Source organism: Festucalex cinctus, chromosome 8 (assembly GCF_051991245.1).
Source record: "Festucalex cinctus isolate MCC-2025b chromosome 8, RoL_Fcin_1.0, whole genome shotgun sequence".
Classification (NCBI taxonomy): Eukaryota; Metazoa; Chordata; class Actinopteri; order Syngnathiformes; family Syngnathidae; genus Festucalex; species Festucalex cinctus.
In genome coordinates this window covers 9,164,897-9,189,895 of record NC_135418.1, presented here as the reverse complement: position 1 = coordinate 9,189,895, position 24,999 = coordinate 9,164,897, and the positions used below count along the sequence as shown (strand labels likewise).

Below are 24,999 nucleotides of genomic sequence, written 5' to 3'. Positions count from 1 at the left end.
CAGACAATTAATCTAACAATAGTTACAATCATAATTAAGAAAATGTTCCCAATTTAAGTAAGGTAGCAGAATAGCAAACACTACAATCCATCCATTTTGTTAGAGCAGTTATCAATTATACTTCATCTATCACTATTATTTTTAGCCAATTTATTTGCTTATTTTACGTACAAGTTTACTATACATAAAAAATTACATTGTGATAATAGGAACACACATCGGCAATAAAAACCCATCTTTGAGTATGTTGATAATTTTATTTATGGTGGGATTATTTATTTACCAGACTAAATATCCGTTCCAATATTTATATTTGGAAAGAAATACATCTTGATAAAAAATATGAATGAAAGGCAGTGATCTCGCACCAGAGTCACTCTGCTCCAAGAACTTTTTGCAAACCAATATGGATCTAATTAGCTGGTCTGTAAGTGCGTTTGACAAAATCTTCTCCATGATGAGACCTGCACCTACTGATCGTTCATGTCCAAGTGGAACTCACATGTCTGGATATGCTGAAGATTCCTGGGCTAAGTGGAGACCATTGTGTCTGACAAATCTGGATTTGGAGGATGTGGAAGATTTGTACCTGCTGGCTGTGCTGGTGGTTATGCTGATGCTGCTTGGGATTGGATTCTACTGGCTGTTTCGTACGCTACGAAAAATGTCTGATCGCCAGAAGAATGCAGAGGAAATGGCCGAGGCCACCCTGAGAGCCATCACTGGCGTGCAAGCCGGCCGAACTAAGGCCTATGATGACACTTCTCTGGTGAAAAACGACATTGCAGCACTCAACCTTGCCATGAACGGAATGAGGAGAGACATGGCCACAAGGTTGCTTGAACTGGAGAAAAAGGTCGCGATGAATCAAAATCGTGATGAAGACGGATCGGACTGAAGGAGGTGTCGGACACATGGTCTTCGCTATCCCCAGTTATCTAAAGCTGCTGGACTGTGATAATCCACATGGTACTAATCAACAAGTGATCAACAAACTACCGGAAAGAATCTTTTGTCATGATCTATATGCGATCAAATCACTGGTGAAGAGGATCTGATTGACTTTCAATAATCCATTTGCCTAATCAAAAGTCTCCGAAAGTAATCATCTCGACAACTTGCTACTTGGACTTGATGAACTGAGTGAACTTTCAATAATCCACCTGCTTGAATCAAATGTCTCCGAATGTAATCAACTGGATATCTAACTTCATGGACTTGATGAACTGAGTGAAATTTTATCATCTTTTTTTATTTTTATTTTTATTGCTTGATCTTTTGCGTCCTAGTTTTGTATGGGGGCGGGAATTTATAAGCTTTATGCTTCTTCCTGCCAGCCCTTTTTCTTTTCGGTTATTATATGTCTAAACTGTATGATGTAATGTTTGATTGTCATCAATGCTGTCCGAAAGGAAAAATGAACAAATAAATCAAATCAAATCAAATCAAATCAAATCAAAATATTTAACATTACACGGCGGCACACGCTATGAAATTAAAGGTCTTACCATTTAACTTTATGAGCTGTTGCAATATTTTTTTCTTTTTAAAATCTCAAAATCATAATTAAATAAAAATAAATTGATCCCCGATTTAAGAAAAAGAAAAGAAATTTTTTTCAAAGTAATTTAAACTTGAATAACTAATTACTCTACACAGACGGTAATATTGTAAAGAAACTTGTTACTAATGCAAGTCTAGTAATATATGGAATATGTTACATTTTGAAACTTGCCCAACACTGCATGTAACAGGAAGAGTGAAAAGATATGCGCTCGAATAACCCGTTCAAGTGCACGGCTTTGCCAAACGAAACGCGCACGCGCACGCACACACACACCCTTGGGCGGACGCGCGTGCTCCGCAGCGTCGTCAACATCGTACGTGCGCGTATCCGAGAACCTGTGACCAAGATGGCGTGTCCCCCTCGATCAAGTAAGCCCACTTTTTTTCCCCCCCATACGTAGCCCAGCCAATATCTTTTTATTTCTTTTAAGACATTGCGCTTCTCAACGTATCCCTTTTTATCAACACGGTAGCTTACAAGCTGAAGTTTTAGGTCCTGGTGTGTTGGACTTTTGTAGTTGTGCTTGACATGCTACCCGCATTGGTACTTGTGATAGCTTAGCGACTAGCAATACTGGCCGCCAACCTTTATGTGCCATTATAAGGTTTGCTGGATTAGAGAATGACGCGCTTTCTAAAAGGTATACGCAAGTTAAACGTTGTTACAGTCGTCATGGTTTTCCTCGTGATTTCACCGCAGTAGCGTTACCCCTGCTTAGAAATGGACAGCTACGACAGTAAGGCTCTGTAAGAAGAGTCCACTCGTAATAAGTGTTGGTTTGTCAAATCATTTGATACTCAATCGAAGATTCTTTTAATTCAACTAATGTTGGTGGAGTCGTCGTAGGGTCTATGTTGTTGACTATGAAAGCTATTTATTCTAAAAAAAAACAACACACAAACAAGCACAAACTTTAAATCTAAATGCTCCGCCAGACTCCGAAACACTTTTAGCATTCATCAACATAACGAAAAACCTCTGATTTCCGATTGGAAGTTAATGGTACTTATTAACATTTACATACAGCTTTGAGATTAGGGAACTTCATTAAACCTGTTTGGGTGGTAGCCTGGTGGCCCTGCCAGAACCGGCACTGGCCCTGTATATTCATGCCATGATATGTTAAATTTCAATGATTATTTATTATTTAGCGTCTTTATACTGTGTTCTTTAAGCCTTTAGGAAATACTACTGTTTTTTTTCTTACGTGTGCGTGCGTGTGTGTGTGCGTTTTGTAGTGTAAAATCTACCTGAATATTTAACATTTAACATTTTCTGGGTGTTGTATTTTTACAAGGATTTAACCTAACCAAAAACTGTACGTGTGGTAAAAGATAATGACTGATCAATTTAACTCAATATATTGAATATTAATTTAAATATTATCATATATTATTATAAATAATATAATATTAATTGGCTCAACCAATGTCCGTGAACTTTTTTTGTGGTTACGTAGTGGACACTGGGCCACTGTTAAATGTAGAACCCTAGAAATGTGTGACATGCCCATTGACATCACGGGATGACGTGATCTTGCAAGTCAGCTTCATATGTAGTTTACAGTGTTCTCAACCGTGCTGCTGTTGTGTTTACAGTTACACCAAATGTTATTTTGTTCTTGATAATGTCATTCTCAGCTTCCTCTAACGTTTACATGTGTAAAGAAGACGTATGCGGAAGGTTTAGATCAACGGTCATTGGAGTGTTGCACATTGAAATGTTTGCTTATTGGAATTTATTGGATTGCCAACATTTGCCGGTGTTACTGTTTGGACTCCATGGTGACATTCACATATGCTCTCTGAGGTAGGATTGCTCAATCCCGAATGATGGACGTTCTTGAATCTTGTCTACTTTCGGCTTTTATTGTTTGCAACGTACATTGTGAATTAGAGGCGAAAAAGAATCTCTGGTTATTTTGAGCCCAATTTGCGATTTCCCTGACTACTAGCACTAGCATGTTCACTCCAACAACATTGTTGTTATACCATTATTTTCGTACACTTTGTCTATAACTTCAATTTTTTGGCCCGCTGGGAAAGGAACATAGAGACCTTAAGGGGGGTGTTTGGACTAATCTCATAATCGAAACTAGGACTGAATGATTATGGAAAATAATCTAATTGACCCTCACCAGCCCCCCCCCCCAAATAAATAAATAAATAAAAATAAATAAAATTGCGGTTGCGATATCATGTGTGATTATTTTTTTCAATGTCGTTTTCAATTATATATTTTTTTTACCCAACAAAAAGCTAATTATACTGTGATTGGCTGGCAACCAGTCCAGGGTGTCCCCCGCCTACTGCCCAAAGCCAGCTGAGATAGGCTCCAGCACCCCCCGCGACCCTTGTGAGAAATACGCAGTCAAGAAAATGGATGGATGGAAAAGTTAATTATAATCAACAATATCAGATATATTGCATTTTACAGGATCTTAAGATAAAGCCAAATGAAGCCTTTTAATATCATTTATTTTCTTATTAGTTACTAAACATATCCAACTTTTCATGTTGCATGAAACATGACATGTAAACACTGTATTTATAAATAAATAAATTCATTAGACATTATTAAAAAAAATAAAACTTAGCCATCTCCGGTCAGTAAATTCACACATGCTAAAGTGTGGACAAAGTAATATTATACCTGCTTATATGACGTAACCTCTCCCGATTTGATTTAAAAAAAGAAAAAACATTAGCATTCTGTAGCAATCCTTGTGGGTGGGTCTCAGGTTGGGTAGTTACCAATGGTCTGGATGGGCCATGAAGGCAACACAGGATTTGTTTTGGTAAGCTAAGCGTGTTCGAAACTGTTGTGTTCTGGCGTGGTTGCGGGCGAGAGTTACATGCAAATTGTCGTTAAAGAGTTGTTGTTTGTTCTCCGCTTGGGCTATTTAGTTCCAACGCTACAATATATGTACGTTAAAAGAGGCTACGGCGCCGGCGGTATCTAAATGACGGTGAGTAATGACGAGCAATTATCATTTCATCCTCCTTTTTTCTTCAACTCCTCGAACGAGGCTCACTCGGTTACACCTCTCTCCATTCGCGCTCATGACGTGCAGTATAAAAAACACTTCAGCATGTCAAACTAAAATACAATACCAAAATTAATAATTCTCAGTTCAGAGAGGAAGGGGTTGAGAGGAGGGGTGGGCAATGACGATATTAGATCGTTAAGGATCGTTAAGTGTTGACGATCTCATAAAGCTACAAGATCGTCTGTAGGGCACATTTTATACAGTTCAACTTTATGCGGGCTCAATCTTGGTTTTTGCTTGATGCATATTTAGGGGCAGTATGGGGTCGTATATCCATGGTGTGCACAGTTACAGAAGAATATTTATTATATATGAATATTTTTGTGGACCAGCCCTAAATTACGGAGCTCAACTGTAATCATATTGTTCCGAAAAATAACACAAATGCAAATGGAACGCAGCAACACTTTGCCGGTCTACGTTCCGGACGTGTTAAATCAACCTGTTTTGAATACTGTATATATTGTTCCCAGAATGTATTGTGTGACGCAGTTAATAACGTTAAAAGGATGCTCATGCCTTTTTTTTTTCCATATTTAATACATTTGTCGGTCTATGATTTAAAAATAATAATAATCAACTGAACTTTTAAGTTGTGTGTACAAGTTGCATTGCTATCTGAGGACGGCTTGTGAAATTACACATTTATATGTTTTGATTGTGGCCGGCTGATTATTGTAATTAGTTCAACATTACAATTTTTTATTTTTATTTTTTCACTTTACAAAATCATCTCGCGGGCCGGATAAACCCCTTTGTGAGCCTGATCCGGCCCGCGGGCCGTATGTTTGACACCCCTGCTCTACAGTATTTTTCTGTGAATATTCGTTATTTGAAGGAATAATGCCAAATTAGATGCTAATTTCCTGTTAGCATTTGAATAGGATCTTCCATTTATTTTAGCATTAGCGCTAGGCTAGCGATGTGTTAAAAATAAAGCATGTTTTGTATTTAAATATACAGTGGATGTAATTCTGATTGTTGTGTGTTAAATTTTACATTTAACTCCAACTGGGGTGTCATTAAAAGGACGCTGATTAGGTACGGCAGAATCTCACTGAATCGCTCCAGGCTTGCTACAAGCAACATGGTGCATTCAGGGTACTTTCACAACGCAGGGAACTTGTAAATACACCACGGCGTTCAACACATTAATGGTATCGTGATAATTATTGTATTGGTTCATATTGTTTGTATATCGTATTGTGTAGGGGTGTCACGATTCGCCAACTCCACGATTCGATTTAAATTTCGATTTTGGGGTCACGATTCGATTTTTTTTTCGATTTTTTTTTTTTTTTTTTTTTTTTTTTTCCGCTCCCCCACTTTATAACACAGAGGCATATGCTTCTGTAGGCTAAGGCTAGTCTATGATCATTGGTTCTATTCATTGTACAGTAAATCTTATTTCAAAAGATCGGCTACATATAGGTGATGCAATTTCCATATTATTTTTGTGTAAATTTATGTAATATATGATAATTGACATTAGGCAGGAATGATCAAATTCAAAGAATTTATTTACAATATAAAGTTAACCGTCTTGTTCTTACTGAAGTGTAAAATAAAAAATAAAAAAACAAAAACAAAAAGTCACAGTGGGTGCCTGCCATCTATTGACTGTTTTTGGTTACAACAGTGTGCTGTGCGTTCCTCTTAAAATAATGTGCAATGTGCAACAACAACAAAAAATATATTGTATCCAAAGTCATGGAACAAATACAGCCTGAACAAACTATATCCCAACATTTACAGTTGCTGGGCATACTGTAGCGTGGTTCAAGTACACTAATTAAATGTTTAAATCCAGCGTTTTCCAAGGCTGCAGGTCTGCTGCTATAAATAGACCTATGGATCTGGCGTTTCGCGCGAGCTGAAGTGTGTGGAAGTTTCACTGTAAATGAGGATGAAATAGTTGGTTGGACCGTTGTTTTCCCACTTCTAGTTGAATTTGATAAATCTAAATCTTTGTGATGCCTGCGTAAATGTCCCGTCATGTTTGTCGTGTTTCCCGTTGTTACGGCTGGCGGCTCGGGCCCGCCGCCGGCTCCGCTCCCCTAGTATGTATGTGTGTGTTTGTGTCGGCTGGTGCCCGTATAATGGTACTTCAGTTTGAATGCGCCAGCGCGACACTCTGATTGGAGGACTGTGCCAGCGCGACACTCCGATTGGACGACTGTGCCAGCGCGACACTCCGATTGGACGACTGTGCCAGCGCGACGCTATTGTGTATCCGTGTATTATACCCCTATTGGTTATTGTTGTTTCTCCTCCGTTCTGTCAGTTCTGTCAAATGCGGTTATTATTTGTTCACCTTCCACTTTCACTCCCTTGTCAAACCCCTGCCTGAAATTTCAATTAAAACTACTCAGATGTTAAAGACCCGTGTTTATCTACTCTATATTTTCTGTTATTGTGTTACTTCCCTTCCCCTTGACGAGCCGGGCGTAACACCGTGGCCGAGTACAGTACGCGCACATAGCATATCTTGCAACTGTGGTCTTTTTATCGACAACGTGAACGTTGTCGACATAACTCACCGGGAACGCAAAATGTTTCCAAACTGGTGACGAGAGAAGCGGGAGCGGCTTGAAGCACCATTGCTGTGTCTGTCCGCGCTTGCCATCATGACTGCAGGAGAAGTCAGCTAACAAGTGCCGTTAGCTAGTAGCTGAATGGCTGCGTCTCATTTGCTTTCCTGGGAGGTGGCGGTGGCGGCGGTGGCGGCGGTGGCGGCGGGCGCGGGGGGGGGGGGGGGGGGAGGGGGGGGGGGGCATCGAATCGTGTGTCCTCTCTTCTATTTCGATGCTCGAAATCGTGACGTAATTTCGATCGATTTCGATAAAAAATCGAAATCGTGACACCCTTAGTATTGTGGCATTTGGATGCCCAATATGGTTCTTAGCTTTGCCGCTTATGGCCGAATATTTGGGAATCATTGTGTGAATCAGAAAACCCCTTAATACTTAACTAGTACAATCGATATTTCTGTGTTTGTCAAGATGTTGTCGTTCCCCGCAATTTCCGGCTGCTGGAAGAGCTGGAAGAGGGTCAGAAAGGAGTCGGAGATGGTACAGTCAGTTGGGGGCTTGACGACGACGACATGACCCTCACTCACTGGAATGCCACCATCATTGGCCCCCCTAAGGTGAGACGTTTCTTTGGCGCTTAGAGTACTGTATGCCATACATGCTTTATATTGTGTTGTGTTTATATTGTGTTTATAAGTATTCAATTTAACACCAGTAAGTATTACATTTAACACCAATTAACACCTAACCCTTAACCCTGTTTATTCTGTTGTCCCGAAGGGTCCTTTAAAGTAGGGCTGGGCGATATGGCCAAAAAATAAAATCGAAATTTTTTTTTCTGTCACTCTGGACGATTACGATTTTACTCGATTTTAATCAAAAGTTAAAAAAAAAAAAAAAGAAAAAAAAAAAGAAAAGACAAGAAACATTTAAACAAGGTTTGATTTATTCAAAAATTAATCTTGTGCAAAATGTTCAGACAATAACGTACACAAATTTTTTATCAGTTTTACGGTAAATTTAACATAGCTTGTTCAAAAAAAGCTACTCATTTCTTTTGCATAACTTAAATGCAACGTGCATAAAAAAAAACTACTCACAGCCTTTTGCTCAACATAAATGCCATACATAGCTTATACAAAAAAAAACTACTTAAGGCTTTTGCATAACCTAAATGCCACAAAGCTTGTGCAAAAAAAGCTACTCATAGCCCTTTGTTCAACTTAAATGCCACATATATAGCTTGAGCAAAAAAACTACTCATATATTTTGCTGAACTTAAATGTCACATACATATCCTGTGAAAAAAAAACCTACTCATAGCTTTTGCATAACTTAATTGCCACAACTAAGTAGTTCTAACAATTGTAAACAGGTATTGTAAACCACACATCCAGTATTCTGCAAATATACAACTCAACTCACAATAACATTTGTATATAACAGAACTTCAAGATCAACAGCGTAAAAATAATCAACACTAGGGGTGTTAAAAAAAAAAAATCGATTCGGCGATATATCGCGATACTACATCGCGCGATTCTCGGATCGATTCAATAAAAAAATTTTTTTATTTTTTTTATTTTTTTTATTTTTTTTTTTTTTTAGCATCACAAACTCACGTGAACTAGGTGAGCTCAGAATTGTTCATTCGGTAGTCTTACCGATTCAACGTCTTATCATCATTGCCTTTTTTTTTTTCTTTTTTTTTTGTGTGTGTGAATCGATTTTTAAACTTCCATTTTTAATGGAAAAATATTCAACAAAACGTCTGACTTCGGGTTTGGATTCAAACCTTGAGCATGGAAGAATGTTATATGAACGGAACATTAAGCCTTAATATTTTATTTTAATGCTGTTCAAACATGAAACAGATTACAACCTCTATAAGACTGAAATTTCAGATAAATAAATAATACATTTTCATATAAATCTTACACTCTACAAGCTTACTGATTAGTATTTTCTAAATTTGAATGGAAAAAAATCGCAACAATCGACTTATAAATTCGTATCGGGATTAATCGGTATCGAATCGAATCGAATCGTGACCTGTGAATCGTGATACGAATCGAATCATCAGGTACTAGGCAATTCACACCCCTAATGAACACCAACTTTTATTGTAATAAAGTCAAATTCCTTTACAAGCAAAACTATCCTGTCAACGGACTCTGGCAAAAGACAAGCTCTGGTGCATGTTACAATGTTTCCCCCGGTACTAAATACAACTCAAGTTTGTTATTTCATGGTGTGCGTGTACTTAATCTCTAGTGTTAGCCACGCCGCACTCTCGAAGACGTGAGCATTCCTCCCATTCTTTCGGATGCGTTTGGCGCAAGTGCTGGAAGAGGTTAGTTGTGCTGCCTGCTATTTTTCGTATTAATAGCTGTTCGGCAAACCTTGCACACGCTTTTACTTTACGTCGTCGCTCTTGTAAAAGCCGAACATGAATCCTTTTTCTGGGGTCTTCTGGAGCTGACAATGTGCGCGAGGAGGCAGCGTACCGTTTAGCCAAAGCAGCTGATGTGGGTCTCCCGGTGATTTGGAAGCTTCACTTTCCTTCGCTGCCGGTTGGCGTGGGTTGGCTTCACCGCCTAGGAGTCCGTGTAAAAGCCTCAGTATACTTCTGCGCCAGGCTCACGCGGCGACGTTACGGTGGAGCTCCGCTCCTGCGTTTGCTTTCAAACTTGTGCGTGATACGCATCAGATTAATGAATTAATTTGAGCATTAATTTATGTGCGTGTTTGTGTGAGTGAAAAGAAACGGGGGAAAAAAACAGGCGGTGATGTGGACTTATTGTACGGCTGTTGCGGGCTGCTGTGCGCCTACCGATGATGTCACATACCGCAGCTTCGCTATAGTAGGGTAACGTCATCAGCAAGCGCGCCAGCCACCAAACGAAGGACCCCAAAACAACGAGTGTAAACAGAAGCGAGCCGCTCAAGGTTAGATGATGTGTATTTATTTATAAGCACCTCGATTTCACGATTTAGCTCATTTTCACATCGTGGGTCTTTCAATGGACGAATTAATCGAATTAATTCGATTTATCACCCAGCCCTACTTTAAAGGGATACTTTACTTATTTAGTCAATTTTGGCAGTCAAACATTAATATTTTACCTAATACATTTTATATTTTCATTATTTTTCATGTACAATTAGTACCTTTAAAAACACATTTTGCAACTTGCTGTCGACTGAAAATGACATCAAGGGCTCAGGTAACCAATCACAGCTCACCTGTTTTCTAGGTTTGGTCATGTGACATTCACAAGCTGAGCTGTTTTCTAGGTTTGGTCATGTGACATTCACAAGCTGATACTGATACACAAGGTACTAATTGTATGTGAAAAATAACGAAAGTATCAAATTAATTATAGGCAAAATATGAACTTTTTATTGCTATAATGGGCTAAATAAGTGAAGTATAATTAAATACTTCGTTTTTAAAACATCGCTAGCCTAGTGCTAACAGGAAGTTAGCAAATGCTAACAGTAAGTTAGCATCGACTTCGGGAGTGTTTTTCCTTCAAATAATGAATATACGCACTCAAATATTGTTGGAACACATACCCACAAATGCGATAACTAGGGGTGGGAATCTCTGACATGAGGCCGATTTGATATGTATCTCGATACACAGGTTGCGATTCGATTGGAAAAACGATATCTTTCAGAGCAGAACAGTTCGATTAAGTCTGGGCACTATACGATTTTCGATTCGATATGATTCATTTCAATATTCAAAACTTGTAGTGACATTTGTTGCTTGTAGACGTTAATCTTAAAACACCACACATTTTTACAGTATCTTCAAACATGCTAAAAAACAACAACAAAATCTCTTCTATATTTTCATATATTGAATCAATTATTTAAATAGACCTCATGACTGAAAAATGTATCAATTTAAATATTTATTAGTCGTTATTGACAGTTATAATTGTTTTTTTTTCTATTTAAAATAAGGATCAGGGAAACAAAAGGCTGATAATTTAATTAGAAATCTAAATATTTAACCTTTAAAAAGACACCAACATGTGCACAGTGTGAAGTTTTTCAGAAAATTTGAAACATGAAATAAACCTACCGTCCAGCCAAATGAAATATAAAGCCACCTTATGGAACAATAAATCTGTCAAACACATTTTGACCACTTAATATATCCAAAAATATTGCCAAAAGTGACCTTCCCTTTTTATCAACAATTTTTGTTTTTCTTTTGCCATCACATTCATTTTTGGTGCTATGGCCTAAAAATTATATCACAATATTTCAAAGAAATTTGCGGTGACGATATTTTTGACAATATTGGTAATAATTACTGAACAATAGATTTGTGATTGACACTTCGGAATAATAGCACTTTTATTGCAGCAGCAATATTTAAGCCACCTTTTTTTCCCACAATTGAAATGTAAACAAAGTGCAAATATACCAACTGTGATGGAATAAAATGGAAATAAGAACAAGCCAGGAAGTGTTTACCCTGCAAATTGTAACTGCTTAAAGCACATTTACTTAGCAAATACAATGAAAGCACATACCTTCACAAGTCAGTGGCAAATTGCTTGAGTCAAAAAAGTCCATTATTTTCTCCTGTGTGGTTGATCCTCGGGTTGTAGGGGGATCGCCAATGATACGGTAGCAGCCGGTTTGTGGCGTCATGCTTTGTACATCGTGGGCAAGTGTATTGTTAAAAAATGTTTTCCCTCTGCGATTGTTTAGGCAGTAGTTATTTTTGCCGCAACCGGCGGCAACCCTCCTCGAGCGTTAGTTTGCCCTGAATGTCTCTGTTTAATCAGAAGAGTGAGAATATGTTGTGATTGCTTGTAGACATTACTAGCAGGTATGAAAAATACAAACGTGCATGTTTACACCACTGTGTGACAGCAACGCACACACCGTCTCGTTGAGAGTACGTTAACTTAGCGGTCGGTTAGCATCACAAACTCACGTGAACTAGGTGACGAATTACCGGTGACGGTAAAATAAACACAGCGTATTGTTTATCTTGGCCAAACAATACGCGGCCGCTTCAGTATTAACCAACCAGCGTCTTTTTTTTTTTTTTTTTTTTTCTCTTTCACAAGGAGTGCGTCTAATCAAGAGTGCGTCAGTAATTAATGAACTTTTGTTCACGCCCAACAACATGAGCTGCTTATATGTCCTCCTCACATGTCTTTAGCCTCCACATAATCTTAACTTTACTGTTGCTATTTTTCGTATTTTACGTATAATGCTACGTATTATGTCATCACGTCAATTTCGCGATATTTCACATTTTTGTCATGACTTTGGGTCTGGACTCGCACCAGTCTAGACTGCCGGCCCCGGGCGGGATTTGGCCACCCTGCTAGGATGTCTGACCCTCCGAATTCGTACTAGGCTAGGCTTGGTGCTACCTTTGAAGGACGTCCAGATTCCAGAGTCGTCGTCATAGGCACCACAGCTGGATTCACGGGGACGAAACGAAGCGTGCCCGCAGCTGCATTCGCGGGGACGAAACAAAGCGTGCCCGCAGCTGGATCCGCCGGGATGACACGAAGCACGTCCAAGTCGCCAGTGCCTAATGGTGGCAGGGCTGCTTGGTCTGCCCGTCAATGAGGTGCCGCGGAGAAGCAACGCATCTAGTGTATATCCCTTCCGCCACACGAAATGCTCACATTGCACACAGTGCAAGTCGCAACAGCCTCTGCCACCTTAAAGATAACTTAGTATCTCTACTTCCTTGTTTAGCCCCGCCACTCGATGGCATTAATAGTGTCACTGTAGTAAAGCACTGTGAGGAAAAATGAAGTGTATCTGTGGCATCGCCCAACTCCAGATTTAGTAAAAAGTTATTAAAAAAAAAAAAAAAAACTCATATTTTTAGCTGAGTCCTGATCAGGAGACAACGTCCGATTCCGATCAAGTCAGCAAGCAAGTGATCGGGCCCGAGTTTTGATCATGTGATCGTATCGGGACATACCTAGTTACTAACCTAGCTAATAACCCTTTTTTTTTTTTGTAGACTGCATATGAAGGCAGAATATACTGTCTGAAAATCGAATGTGGACCCAGATACCCAGATCATCCTCCTCAAGTACGTTTTTTGCACAAGATCAACATGAATGGAGTACATACATCAAATGGTGTTGTAAGTATGCAGATATTAACACACTAGCATGTTCACTGCCACGTTTAATAACATGATTGGTAATCTTGTGTTTCTATCATGATAAAATACAGTTGTGTGAAGACAAAAAAAAATAGTGTGACAGTTAAAGCTTCAATTTCTGTGTTAAAGTTTACTTGTGGTGCGCAGAACAAATATATATGGCTTATCAAGAAAAATTGCAACCGAACGCGTTTTTGGTCACGCTGGTTGTATTAAAGCAATCTAGCACTTATAAGCTATCCCATGTAAACATTATTTTGTTTAGCTCAGTAAAAGTCAGTACTTTTTTTTTCTCTTACCTGCTCCTCAGCCGATGTTCCCCTGACCTTTTCATCTGTATGCTGTCCTCGCGCTGAAGCTTCTAGATTTCACCAGCTAGACAGCAAGTTAACGACGTTCCAAATAAACAGACTTCTGTGCTGTTAATTTGAACAATGGCCTCTGACCATTACCCTCTTTATGTCGTCGTAAAACTAGAAAATAAAATAACAATGTAATATTAGCAAACTATACACGACACTAGGGGTGTTAAAAAAAAATCGATTCGGCGATATATCGCGATACTACATCGCGCGATTCTCGAATCGATTCAATAATAGGCAAAATCGTTTTTTTTTTTTTTTTTTTTTTTTTTTTTTTTTTTTTTTTTTTTAGGATTCACACCTTAAGCATGGAAGAATGTTATATGAACGGAACATTAAGCCTTAATATTTTATTTTAATGCTGTTTAAACATGAAACAGATTACAACCTCTATAAGACTGAAATTTCAGATAAATAAATAATACATTTTCATATAAATCTTACACTCTACAAGCTTACTGATTAGTATTTTCTAAATTTGAATGAAAAAAAATCGCAACAATCGACTTATAAATTCGTATCGGGATTAATCGGCATCGAATCGAATCGTGACCTGTGAATCGTGATACGAATCGAATCGTCAGGTACGAGGCAATTCACACCCCTACACGACACACTTTCATGCTTGTAGCTAGTTACATTGCACATTCAACAATCTCTAATTCTCCTAATTAACTAAAATAAATCTACAGTGTTTTTATATTGACATCGCATGTACTTACGGACATTCTCGTCCAAAGCAACAACAAAAATAAGATCCAACAGTCTGCGTAACAATGAACGTGTCGGCGTTCCGTGCTGCCACATTGGAGTGGTGTTGAATCTCTATTTTACTCAACAAAAACATTAAACCTAGCAACCACAGGAGGCCGCTTAAAGACTGCACAAATTCAAACTAAAACGTCTGACGGGCAGAATAATCTGTATGTTTGATTTGGCACCTTCCACATCATTCTCCTCCTCATTCTCATTTTGTTTTAGAAAATAGTCAACAATAGACCGCTTCATTTTTTAAAAATTCGCTGCCGCTTTTCCCTGAGACCCGCACGGCAAGCTACCACATAACCACACCACAACAGCCTCCATTGCTTTTCCGTTACAGGAGGCGCCCGGCAGGAAGGGGGTGGGATCATTTGAACGCTCCAAGCCAAGCTTGCATTCCCCAATGCGTGCAGATCTGCCGTCACATTTCACGAGTGGCAAGTCACGCCAACATTGAACCATATTTACAATTTCATATGGACCACCATGGATGAAATATTGACATTCACGACCAGCTCGAGAGTCACGAAGCTATTTGTAAATGGAGAGCTCTGCCGCCACGGAAAAAAAAAATAAAAAAATGCCGCTTCGGTGTGCAACCGGTCCGGTGGAAAAGCGCCATATTATATGTTTGTATGTAAATTATAGTCTGCGCGTGTACGCGTATGCTGTGCCCGATCAGGAAGTAGCCAGCCAATCACATTGCAGCGGGTCATGTTTCACTCAAATACTATTTGATTGTGAGCCGGCGCACGTCGGTGCGCTCTCGTTGCTGCGGGAGAGCCAGCGGAGGACATGGCGACTTTCGAATGTACGTTTTAAACATTGTGCAGAGGGAACATTCATGCGCTCGCACTGTGCGAGCGCTCTTTTTCTTCACCAGCGCACACTTGAAAGTTGCCCGCATTTGCGAGTGAAATGCTCGCACTGTCGAGCCCTGTGGTGATTTCTTCACAGCATTCAAATTTTTGGAAATCCTGTTTTTGTGGATTTTATGAGGTAGAACCCCAAATATTGTAAAGATAAACAAATAAATTCTCGAATCACTTAAATTGTGGCCCCTGAATCTGTACTTTATGAAAGTTCGACTTTTTGAATGGAATTATCGAAATTATTCAACTTTTCGAGGATATTCAAATTTTTCGATGAGCACCTGTATATGGAAACGCCCAGCTTGCGTTCAGTCCAGTCGCAGCATAAAAGCGAAGTAATGGACAATTCTGAAGTGGCCTTCTCTGAAACCTGTTCTAAATCCTATGGAACATCTGAGGAAGGAGCTGAAGCATTCCGTCTGGAGAAAGCAACCTTCAAACGTGAGACAACTGGAGCCGCTTGCTCGGGGGAGCAGGCCAAAATACCTGCTGAGAGGTGCAGAAGTCTCATAAAAAGTTATAAAAATTGTTTGACTGCAGTAATTGCCTCAAGAGGATTTGCCACAAACTATTGAGCCAAGAGTACCATCAGGCTATTTCATACACAGTTCATTTGCATATGTCCAAATGTACCACTCCAGATGCAAGCGTGAACACACTCCTTGAAATGAAGAGATTGAGTTGGATCTCTTGTCTTTTTGACAAATTTCATGTTTATTATATGTGAATGTCGCCCCTCGGGTTCCTAATGGCTTATAACGTTTTTTTTTTGTTTTTTTTTGCAGGTGGACACAAAGGCACTGGCCTCCTTGAGCAGATGGAAAAACACTTATACATTACGTACGGTGCTGCTGGAGCTCAGACAACAAATGTCAGCAAGCAACAACAAGCTTTCCCAGCCACCTGAGGGCCAAACCTACAACTGATGCATCTTCCCCTACAACTCCCTGTCATCTACATAGACAGAAGCACACACAAACAAACAGGCAAATCACATTCCACATGCTCAACACTGGCTATTACACTTAGACCACTTGGCTACACAGCTGTCATTTTGTCCAAGATCCCAGACGACCACTTAATTTATCTGAAACATCTCATTGGACAGCAGGAATCACATACCGGCGTCTTCCTCACCTGTTTCGGTCCGCAAAGAAGACGTTGACCTTACAATCTCAAGAATACTGTGCATTTGGTTTGCTTTTGTTTTTTTGGCCTGTTAATGTGCATACTGATTATTTGTTGGAATACTAAATTTGTCATGAGTGAAACTGTTAAATGGTTCCACCAGTGAGGGATTGAAATCATGGCGCTGTCAATCATGGGGATGAGCAAATCCCTGTGTTTTCAGACCATTCCAAGTTTTTGTTTTTTTTGTTTTTTTTAAGTAACCGTTGCTCTTTGTCTGATTGAGATTCCCATTTCACAATTAAAACGTAGACTTATAGGCTGTTTTAGTCTTGAATGAGATCCCCACTTCCTGCGATCCCAAAGATGTGAATTAATCGGTCCTTCTTTTGAGAAGTGCATGTCTGGTTGAAGGGAGCGTATTGCAGTACTTGGGAACATTTCACCAAGTTGTGTATCAACAAAAGCTCGGCAAGCTCATCACTCATGTTGGAAGATTTTTGTGTCATAACGCTTTGTGGTGGTGACTAATTCTGAGCAACCTGTAGGACGGGAGAGGGTTGGGTCCGTAGACCTCTGCATTGTTTGGAACTTGTCCTGATCGGCACTTCACAGTGGCTTGTGCTGATTTTTTTTTTCCCATTTTATTATTTTGGGGAATTCTTGTTTTGGTTTCTTTAGTTTCTGGGCTGACCCATGTGTGCACCCTGAAGTAGTCAACTTTCTCTCATGTAGTGAGTGCCCACTGAGCAATGTATGGCTTTGAATGTTTATTTTATAACAGGAGAATTCAATCAGGGTGATGGGACCTGTTGCATGGTTTTTATTTGAATTAAATGTTACTTTTGCACTTTGTGTATTGTGATTTTCCAAGGCCATGACCATACTGTAAATGCTATTAACTCAAGGAAAAAAAACAAAACACATCACTCACATAGTTAAAAAAAAGAAAAGTATACTGCATTTTATTTTCTGTCTCCCATCTTTATGGTCACAAGGTTTAACCATACTGAATTAAGTGTATAAAAACCAAAGTCTTAACAAAACCCAGATTTCTTTAAAGTGGAAGTCAACCCAAAACATTTCATTACAATATGTTCTAAGCAGCCCCATTAGTCTAAGCACGGTGTTTTTGTTAATATTGCATTTGTGAAAGATGAGTTAAAGGGGCTGTCTGCCGGATTCACTCAGAAAATGCACTATTTAAATACAGGATGTACATTTTAACTTTCTCTCAGTCTACACATCTGTGTTTTTGTTAACCTTTTGTGGTAATTTCGTCCTAAACCCCCACCTCCCCAGCCTGTATTTTGCCATTTTGTGTTTGCTTTGTAAACAGCGGGACGTTTCAGTGGAAAGACAGTGTTTACAACCCTCCAGCCAATCGCAGAGCGGGGGGTGGGCGAACGTGTCAGCTGCGTGGCGTCACTCCCGCGGCAATTTGAAAGCACGCAAGGATTTTTTTTCTTCTTCACTCACTCATACACACACATAAGCTTCTGTGAGTGAGTGAGTGAGTGAGTGGGAACAAAAAAAAAAATTCGTGTGTGCTTTCATATTGCCGCGGGAGTGACGTCACGCTGCTGACACGTTCGCCCGGCCCCGTGTGCGACACGCCACCCTCCGCTCTGCGATTGGCTGGAGGGTACGTTGTAAATACTGTCTCTCCACAGAAACGTCCCGCTGTTTACAAAACAAACACAAAATGGCAAAATACAGGCTGGGGAGGTGGGGGTTTAGGACGAAATTACCACAAAAGGTTAACAAAAACACAGATGTGTAGACTGAGAGAAAGTTAAAGTGTATACATCCTGTATTTAAAAAGTGGATTTTCCTGAGTGAATCCGGCAGACAGCCCCTTGAACAGAAAAATCAATTTGTCCATTTTTCCACTAGCTCTTGACTAAAAATGACATATGCTCAGGGCTCAGGTAATGACCAATGACAGCTCAGCTTAAAACAGGTGAGCCGTGATTGGTTGTTACTTGAGCCCTGAGCCACTGTGACAGCAAGTGACAAAATGGCCACTGCCTGAGATGGGTCGTAACGGGTAGAACTTGCTGCTTTAATTGATATTCCACAAACGCAATATTCATCAGAATGCAGTGTTTAGACGAGTGGGGTTGTATAGAGACTACAATCTTCTTCTTATTTCGGCTTTTCCCGTCAGGGGTCGCCACAGCGAATCAGTTGCCTCCATCTAACTCTGTCCTCTGCATCCTCTGCTCTCACACAAACTACCTTCATGTCCTCTTTTAACTACATCCATAAACCTCCTCTTTGGTCTTCCACTTGATCTTCTGCCTGGCATTTGAAAACTCAGCGTCCTTCTTCCAATATAGTCACGATCTCTCTTCTGGACATGTCCAAACCATCTAAGTCTGGCCTCTCTGACTTTATCTCCAAAGCTTCTAACATGTGCTGTCCCTCTGATGTACTCATTCCTGATCCTGTCCAACCTGGTCACTCCCAAAGAGAATCTCAGCATCTTCATCTCTGCCACCTCCATCTCTGCCTCCTGTCTTTTTCTCAGTGGCACTGTCTCCAGACCGAACAACATTGCTGGTCTCACCACAGTTTTATAAAACTTTCCTTTCAGGTGTGATGTGTGATAGAAGAGTTTCAGCTGAAATGACACTTTTCTCCACCCGTTCCAGCCTGCCTGCACACGCTTCTTCACTTCTTTTCCACACTCTCCATTGCTCTGGACTGTAGACCCTAAATACTTAAACTCCTCCACTTTCTTGGTCTCTTCTCCCTGTAACCTCACTCTTCCACTTGGGTCCCTCTCATTCACACACAGATAGTCCGTCTTCTACGGCTAACCTTCATTCCCCTCCTTTCCAGGGCAAACCTCCACGCCTCTAGCTTCTCCTCCACGTGTTCCCTGCTCTCACTACAGATCACTATGTCATCTTGCAAACATCATAGTCCATGGGGATTCCTGTCCAACCTCGTCTGTCATCCTGTCCATTACCATTGCGAACAAGAAGGGGCTCAGAACTAATCCCTGATGTAGTCCCACCACCTTGAACTCCTCCGTCACACCTACAGCACACCTCACCACTGTCTTACAGTCCTGCACCACTTGAACATACTTCTCCGCCACTCCAGACTTCCTCATACAAAACCACAGTTCCTCTCTGGGCACCCTGTCATAAGCTTTCTCCAGGTCAACAAAGACAAAATGCAGCTCCTTCTAACCTTCTCTGTACTTCTCAATCAACATACTCAAAGCAAATACTGCATCTATCGTCACATCTGCCCTCAGTCTAGCTTCCACGACTCTTTCCCATAGCTTCATTGTGTGGCTCATCAGCTTTATTCCTCTGTAGTTGCCACAATTCTGCACGTCTCCCTTGTTCTTAAAAATGGGCACCTGCACACTTCTCCTCCATTCCTCAGGCATTTTCTCACTATCTAAGATCCTGTTGAACAACCCAGTCAGAAATTCTACTGCTACCTCTCCTCGACACTTCCATACCTCCACAGGTATATCATCAGGATGCCTTTCCACTCTTCATCCTCTTCAATGCCCTTCTCACTTCATCCTTACTAACCTTTGCTACTTCCTGGTCCACAACAGTCGCCCTTCTACACTTCGTTCTCTCTCATTTTCCTCATTCATCAACTCTTCAAAGTACTCTTTCCATCTTCCCATCACACCGCTGGCATCTGTCAACACTCTTCCATCCCTATCCTTTATTACCCTAACCTGCTGCACGTCCTTCCCATCTCTGTGCCTTGCCAACCTGTATAGATCAGTCTCCCCCTCCTTACTGTCCAACCTAGCATACAAGTCATCGTAAGCCCCTTGTTTGGCCTTTGTCACTTGTACTTTCACCTTACGCTGTATTTCCCTGTACTCCTTTCTACTTTCTTCAGTCCTCTCAGTGTCCCACTTCTTCTTTGCTAACCTCTTTCTCTGGATCCACTTCTGCACCTCCTCATTCCACCACCAAGTCTCCTTATCTCCTTTCCTTCCAGATGACACGGCAAGGACTGTCCTACCTGTCTGCCTGATCACATTTGCTGTTGTTGTCCAGTCATCTGGGAGCACATCCTGACCACCCAGAGCCTTTCTCAACTCCTTCCTGAAAGTTATACAACACTCTTCCTTTTTCAGCTTCCACCATTTCATCCTCGGCTCTGCCCTTGTCCTCTTTGTCTTCCTCACCACCAGAGTCATCCTACACACAACCATCCTATGCTGTCTGGCTACACTCTCACCTACCACTACTTTGCAGTCGCTGATCTCCTTCAAATTACACCGTCTACACAAGATGTAGTCTATCTGTGTACTTCTATCTCCACTCTTGTAGGTCACCCTATGTTCCTGCCTCTTCTGGAAGAAAGTATTCACAGCAGCCATTTCCATTCTTTTTGCAAAATCAACCACCAGCTGTCCTTCTGCGTTCCTCTCCTGGACCTCTTCATCTCCTCTCAACATGTCCATTGAAGTCTGCATCAATGACAACTCTCTCACTTCTAGGGATGCTCTGCATCATTTCATCAAGTTCCAACCAAAAGTTCTCCTTCTCCTCCAGCTCACATCCTACCTGAGGCGCATACCCACTAACAACGTTGATCATCACACCTTCGATTCCTAACTTCACGCTCATGACCCTATCTGACACTCTTTTTACCTCCAGGACGTTCTTAATAAACCCCTCCTTTACGATAACTCCTACTCCATTTCTCTTCCTATTTAAACCATAAACAATTTGAAACCAGCTCCTAAACTTCTAGCTTTGCTCCCTTTCCACCTGGTCTCCTGAACACACAGTATGTCCACCTTCCTCCTCTGCATCATGTCAACCAGCTCTCTACCTTTTCCTGTCATACTCCCAACAAAGTCCAAGTTCAAAGTCCCTACTCTAAGTCCTAGACTAGTGGTGTTCCTCTTCTCTTTCTTCCTACGAACACACCTTCCTCCTCTCCTTCTTCGACCAACAGTAGTCCAATTTCCACCGGCACCCTGTAGGTCAACAGCACCGATGGCGGTCGTTGTTAACCCGGACCACGACCGATCCGGTATGGAAGTCATATATTTGATTTGCATGTTTGGTTTGGCCAAAGTTTTACGTTGGATGCCCTTCCTGACACAACCCTCTGTATTTATCCGGGGTTGGGACCGGCACAAGAAGACACTGGCTTGTGCCCCCTCGCGGCTACATTCTTTACGTACAAATGCATCAACGACCGCCATCGGTGCTGTTGACCTACAGGGTGCCGGTGGAAATTGGACTACTGTTGGTCGAAGAAGGAGAGGAGGAAGGTGTGTTTGTAGGAAGAAAGAGAAGAGGAACACCACTAGTCTAGGACTTAGAGTAGGGACTTGAATGTTGGGAGTATGACAGGAAAAGGTAGAGAGCTGGTTGACATGATGCAGAGGAGGAAGGTGGACATACTGTGTGTTCAGGAGACCAGGTGGAAAGGGAGCAAAGCTAGAAGTTTAGGAGCTGGTTTCAAATTGTTTTATCATGGGTTAAATAGGAAGAGAAATGGAGTAGGAATTATCGTGAAGGAGGAGTTTGTTAAGAACGTCCTGGAGGTAAAAAGAGTGTCAGATAGGGTCATGAGCCTGAAGTTAGGAATCGAAGGTGTGATGATCAATGTTGTTAGTGGGTATGCACCACAGGTAGGATGTGAGCTGGAGGAGAAGGAGAACTTTTGGTTGGAACTTGATGAAATGATGCCGAGCATCCCAAGAAGTGAGAGAGTTGTCATTGGTGCAGACTTCAATGGACATGTTGGTGCAGGAAACAGAGGAGATGTGGAGGTGATGGGCAGGTTTGGTATCCAGGAGAGGAATGCAGAAGGACAGCTGGTGGTTGATTTTGCAAAAAGGATGGAAATGGCTGTTGTGAATACTTTCTTCCAGAAGAGGCAGGAACATAGGGTGACCTACAAGAGTGGAAGTAGAAGTACACAGGTAGACTACATCTTGTGTAGACGGTGTAATTTGAAGGAGATCAGCAACTGCAAAGTAGTGGTAGGTGAGAGTGTAGCCAGACAGCATAGGATGGTTGTGTGTAGGATGACTCTGGTGGTGAGGAAGACACAGAGGCCAAGGACGAAATGGTGGAAGCTGAAAAAGGAAGTGTTGTATGGCTTTCAGAAAGGAGTGGAGAAAGGCTCTGGGTGGTGAGGATGTGCTCCCAGATGACTGGACAACTACAGCAAATTTGATCAGGCAGACAGGTAGGACAGTCCTTGGTGTGTCATCTGGAAGGAAATGAGATAAGGAGACTTGGTGGTGGAATGAGGAGGTGCAGAAGTGGATACAGAGAAAGAGGTTAGCTAAGAAGAAGTGGGACACTGAGAAGACTGAAGAAAGTAGAAAGGAGTACAGGGAAATACAGCGTAAGGTGAAAGTAGAAGTGGCAAAGGCCAAACAAGAGGCTTACGATGACTTGTATGCTAGGTTGGACAGTAAGAAGGGAGAGAATGATCTATACAGGTTGGCAAGGCAAAGAGATAGAGATGGGAAGGATGTGCAGCAGGTTAGGATAATAAAGGATAGGGATGGAAGAGTGTTGACAGATGCCAGCGGTGTGATGGGAAGATGGAAAGAGTACTTTGAAGAGTTGATGAATGAGGAAAATGAGAGAGAACGAAGAGTAGAAGGGGCAACTGTTGTGGACCAGGAAGTAGCAAAGATTAGTAAGGATGAAGTGAGAAGGGCATTGAAGAGGATGAAGAGTGGAAAGGCACTCGGTCCTGATGATATACCTGTGGAGGTATGGAAGTGTCGAGGAGAGGTAGCAGTAGAATTTCTGACTGGGTTGTTCAACAGGATCTTAGATAGTCAGAAAATGCCTGAGGAATGGAGGAGAAGTGTGCTGGTGCCCATTTTTAAGAACAAGGGAGACCTGCAGAATTGTGGCAACTACAGAGGAATAAAGCTGATGAGCCGCACAATGAAACTATAGGAAAGAGTAGTGGAAGCTCGACTGAGGGCAGATGTGAACATTTGTGAGCAGCAGTATGGTTTCATGCCAAAAAAACAAAACAAAAAACAAAACAAAAAACAAAGAGTACGACAGATGCAGTATTTGCTTTGAGGTTGTTGATTGAAAAGTACAGAGAAGGTCAGAAGGAGCTGCATTGTGTCATTGTTGACCTGGAGAAAGCTTATGACAGGGTGCCCAGAGAGGAACTGTGGTTTTGTATGAGGAAGTCTGGAGTGGCGGAGAAGTATGTTCAAGTGGTGCAGGACATGTATGAGGACTGTAAGACAGTGGTGAGGTGTGCTGTAGGTGTGACGGAGGAGTTCAAGGTGGTGGGACTACATCAGGGATCAGCTCTGAGCCCCTTCTTGTTCGCAATGGTTATGGACAGGATGACAGTCCATGGGGATTCCTGTCTAAACTCATCTATGATGTTTGCAGATGACATAGTGATCTGCAGTGAGAGCAGGGAACAGGTGGAGGAGAAGCTCGAGGCGTGGAGGTTTGCCCTGGAAAGGAGGGGAATGAAGGTTAGCAGTAGCAAGACGTAGTATCTGTGTGTGAATGAGAGGGACCCAAGTGGAAGAGTGAGGTTACAGGGAGAAGAAACTAAGAAGGTGGAGGAGTTTAAGTATTTAGGGTTAACAGTCCAGAGCAATGGAGAGTGTGGAATAGAAGTGAAGAAGCGTGTGCAGGCAGGCTGGAACGGGTGGAGAAAAGTGTCAGGTGTGATGTGTGATAGAAGGATTTCAGCTAAAATGAAAGGAAAGGTTTATAAAACTGTGGTGAGACCAGCAATGTTGTTTGGTCTGGAGACAGTGCCATTGAGAAAAAGACAGGAGGAAGAGCTGGAGGTGGCAGAGATGAAGATGCTGAGATTCTCTTTGGGAGTGACCAGGTTGGACAGGATCAGGAATGAGTACATCAGAGGGACAGCACATGTTAGAAGCTTTGCAGATAAAGTCAGAGTGGCCAGACTTAGATGGTTTGGACATGTCCAGAGGAGAGATAGTGACTATATTGGAAGAAGGATGCTGAGTTTTCAAATGCCAGGCAGAAGATCGAGAGGAAGACCAAAGAGGAGGTTTATGGATGTAGTTAAAGAGGACATGAAGGTAGTTGGTGTGAGAGCAGAGGATGCGGAGGACACAGTTAGATGGAGGCAACTGATTCGCTGTGGCGACCCCTGAAGGGAAAAGCCGAAAGAAGAAGAAGAAGAAACTTGTACGTAAAGAAATTGGCTAAAAATGCTGATAGATGAAGTACAATTGATCACTGATCTAACAAAATGGATGGATGGATGGAAGTGTGTCATAAAATCAAAAATATCTATGCTATGTTCACACTGCAAACCAATTCTGATTTTTTTTTTTTTTTTTTTTTTTTTTTTTTTAAACATGAAGCATTAAGTTGACATTTGTGGCAACCCGGCAGATGGTTTGTTTATTCCGAGAAGCAATGGCGTGATATCAGGTTTAGTAGACGTCTCAAACTCTCCATACATTGCCTCACCTCCATTAAATATTTTTACTTTCTCACTCACTACTCTGGCGATATGAGATGAAAAGGCACCGACTTGCATGTAAATCCATGCGTTAAGGTGATCCCC

The 24,999-nt window shown here is 41.2% G+C and overlaps 1 protein-coding gene across 2 annotated transcripts; it reads left to right on the top strand.

Annotated features, from left to right (window-relative positions):
• Positions 1-1,801: 1,801 nt before the first annotated feature.
• On the top strand, positions 1,802-17,287 carry LOC144023984 (ubiquitin-conjugating enzyme E2 variant 2-like). Of its 2 annotated transcripts, none has more exons than XM_077529985.1 (4): positions 1,802-1,935; positions 7,619-7,764; positions 13,167-13,292; positions 16,095-17,287. In XM_077529985.1, the coding sequence occupies exons 1-4, from the start codon at positions 1,914-1,916 to the stop codon at positions 16,233-16,235; spliced, it is 435 nt and encodes a 144-aa protein (XP_077386111.1). In that variant the 5' UTR covers positions 1,802-1,913; the 3' UTR covers positions 16,236-17,287. The 2 variants fall into 2 exon arrangements, with proteins under 2 accessions (XP_077386111.1, XP_077386112.1); XM_077529986.1 differs by lacking the exon at positions 1,802-1,935 and adding an exon at positions 1,993-2,207.
• The last annotated feature ends 7,712 nt before the right edge of the window (positions 17,288-24,999 follow it).